A 3,568-nucleotide genomic window follows, 5' to 3' on the forward strand; every position below is an offset into this window, starting at 1 on the left:
ACGACAGTGAGAGGCCCGCGTACTGCAAAAAAAAAAAAAAAAAAAAAAAGACTCCGAGCTCCTGATGCAGGTGCCCCGGATTCGATCCCTGGTTAGGGAACTAAATCCCACATGCTGCAGCGAAGATCCCACATGCCACAACTAAGACCTGGCACAGCCAAATAAACAAACAAATATTTTTTAAAAATAATAATAATAACATGAGAGGTAAGTGGGTGGGAATTAGATGACACCCAGTTGACCCTGAGTTGACAATAGTGAAGCTGCGTCATGGTGACATGGGGTTTCTTTACACTCTTCTACTTTTTGTATATGTTTGAAATTTTCCACAATAAAGTTTTGTTAAGAAAAATAAAAGTACTCTGTGGAAAAAGAGATCCATGAGCAAAACAGTGATTAAAAAACAAAAACAAAAACCATCCTGGATTTAATAACTGTAAAAGAGCTGCCTACCCCAGGGTTTCTGGGAGCCATTAACCATCACAGGGCGCAGAGACTCCAAGAGGCAGACGGTGCTCAGGCCAATCTCAGACCTATCTGACCTGGGTCCCCTTCCTGCAAGGTGCAGTTTGAGGATCCGTGTTCCCAAACCACTTAGGGACATCTCTTGGCCATTTCCCATTCTCTGGAGCATCGCTGCCCACTACTGGTTAAGGAGAAACCCTAGGGCTATATATGTGTTTTCAATTTTTTTTTGGCTGCACCGTGAGGCATGTGGGACTCTTAGTTCCCCGACCAGGGATCCAAGCCACGACCCCTGCAGTGGAAGCACAGAGTCTTAACCACTGGACTGCCAGGGAAGTCCTCAATTTTCTTCATTCTTTTCTGTGTTTTCTAAACTTCCTATAATAAGCATGAATTATTTTATAGTCAGAAAATTGTTTTCCCAAAAGTTATCTTAGTGATGACTAATTAGAGGTTCATTATACTCTTCATTTTACCTTGATGTGTGCTGAAAAATTGCATTAATCAAAGTTATCTCCCTAAGGTGAGGCATGAGTTGCTTTGGGGCCCATTTTTATTTTTCCAAAAGCCTGTGGGAATCTGTAATCAAGTAGGGCTGATGAGGCAGACCTTCCCTGCTGGCCTGTATCTAGACACCATACTTACTGTTTCTCCAGAAGCTCCCGCCAAATCAGAGGCTGACCCATACATGTGTCAGCCACCCCAGTTACCCTCTCTTATTTAAGCTCAAAAGTTCCTCAGAGGCCACTCAAGTACCTAGAAGGCATGTAGAACCCACAGGGGCAGCTATGCCATTTATGTCGAGGACACAACCCACCACTAACCTGCTATGGAAAGATAGAAATCCTTGAAGTCCTTGATCTCCCGGGAGCCCTCGCAGGAAGCGAGACACTCATAAAAGGCCTTGAAGAAGTCAGGAAGGGCCAGCTCCATGTCCGTGATGCATGTCCTCCAGTTCTCACTGTTGTACCCCCGCACGGCTCGGATGAACAGGCTCTGGAATCATCAGAAAGTCTACAAATAATAAATGATGGAGAGGGTGTGGAGAAAAGGGAATCCTCCTACACTGTCGTTGGGAATGTAAATTTGTACAGCCACTATGGAGAACAATAATGAGGTTCCTCAAAAAACTAAAACTAGAGCTACCATATGACCCAGCAACCCCACTCCAGGGCATATATCCAGAGAAAACTCTAATTCAAAAAGATACATGCACCCTTATGTTCATAGCAGCACTATTTACAATAGCCAAGACATGGAAGCAACCTAAGTGTCCATCAACAGGTTGCATGGATAAAGAAGATGGAATATTACTCAGCCATAAAAAAGAGTGAAATAATGCCATTTGCAGCAACATAGATGGACCTAGAGATTATCATACTAAGTGAAGTAAGCCAGACAGAGAAAGACAAATACCAAATGATATCACTTATATGTGGAATCTAAAAAATGATGCAAATGAACTTGTATACGAGACAGAAATAGACTCACAAAGTAGGAAAACAAACTTACGTTTATCAAAGGGGAAAGGGGTAGGGGAGGGATAAACTGGGAATTTGGGATTAACAGATACACACTACTATATATAAAATAGATAAACAACAAGGACCTACTGTATAGCATAGGGAACTATATTCAATAGCTTGTAATAACCTATAATAGAAAAGAATCTGAAAAATAATACATATATATTCTATGTGTAATTGAATCACTCTGCTATACATCTGAAACACTGTAAATCCACTATACTTCAATTTAAAAAAAACAAACAAACAAAAAGCAGGCTCTGGAAAGCAGAAAGAAGCCAAGGAAGGTCCAGACATGAAGGGAGAGAGATCTGTCCTCCTGAAAGGAATCAGACCATCATCAAGCTCTACTATCACTAGCTCTGGAGAAACCATGTTCACTCTTAATTATAAATAGGAAACCAATAAGTAACTTACCTATATCTAGATTTTTCTGCCCTGTTCACAGGGGTACACTTATTTTATTTAATTCAAAAACTAGCAGGCGCAATCCACCAGAGGGCAGACAGCAAAAGCAAGAACTACAATCCTGCAGCCTGCAGAACGAAAACCACATTCACAGAAAGATAGACAAAATGAAAAGGCAGAGGACTATGTACCAGATGAAGGAACAAGATAAAACCCCAGAAAAACAACTAAAAAATGAAAAGGCAGAGGACTATGTACCAGATGAAGGAACAAGATAAAACCGTACAAAACCAACTACATGAAGTGGAGACAGGCAACCTTCCAGAAAAAGAATTCAGAATACTGATAGTGAAGATGACCCAGGACCTCGGAAAAAGAATGGAGACGCAGCAGAGGGAGGCCCGCATACCACAAAAAAAAAAAAAAAAAAAGATGTAAGAAATGTTTAACAAAAACCTAGCAGAATTAAAGAACAAACAAACAGAGGTGAACAATACAATAACTGAAATGAAAACTACACCAGAAGGAATCAATAGCAGAATAACTGAGGCAGAAGAACGGATAAGTGACCTGGAAAACAGAATGGTGGAATTCGCTGCTGCAGAACAGAATAAAGAAAAAAGAATGAAAAGAAATGAAGACAGCCTAAGAGACCTCTGGGACAACATTAAACGCACCAACATTCACATTATAGGGATCCCAGAAGGAGAAGAGAGAGAGAAAGGACCTGAGAAAATGTTTGAAGAGATTAGAGTCGAAAACTTCCCTAACATGGGAAAGGAAATAGCCACCCAAGTCCAGGAAGCTCAGAGTCCCAGGCAGGATAAACCCAGGGAGAAACATGCCAAGACACATAGTAACAAAATTGACAAAAGGTAAAGACAAAGAAGAATTATTAAAGGCAACAAGTGAAAATGACAAATAACATTCAAGGAAACTCCCATAAGGTTAACAGCTGATTTCTCAGCAGAAACTCTACAAGCCAGAAGGGAGTGACACAATATATTTAAAGTGATGAAAGGGAAGAACCTACAACCAAGATTACTCTACCCAGCAAGGATCTCATTCAGATTCGATGGAGAAATCAAAAGTTTTACAGACAAGCAAAAGCTAAGAGAATTCAGCACCACCAAACCAGCTCTACAACAAATGCTAAAGGAACTTCTCTA

At 40.7% G+C, this 3,568-nt stretch overlaps 1 protein-coding gene across 1 annotated transcript in view; it reads right to left on the bottom strand.

The window, feature by feature from the left end:
* Positions 1–3,568, bottom strand: part of CRTAP (cartilage associated protein) — a 34,113-nt gene that overhangs the window by 18,577 nt on the left and 11,968 nt on the right. The window contains exon 3 of the mRNA XM_024116526.1: positions 1,290–1,461. Coding sequence (XP_023972294.1) covers positions 1,290–1,461 — 172 coding nt within the window. The remainder of the gene's footprint in view (positions 1–1,289; positions 1,462–3,568) is intronic.

The sequence above is a fragment of the Physeter macrocephalus genome, chromosome 18, assembly GCF_002837175.3.
Source record: "Physeter macrocephalus isolate SW-GA chromosome 18, ASM283717v5, whole genome shotgun sequence".
NCBI classification, from domain to species: domain Eukaryota; kingdom Metazoa; phylum Chordata; class Mammalia; order Artiodactyla; family Physeteridae; genus Physeter; species Physeter macrocephalus.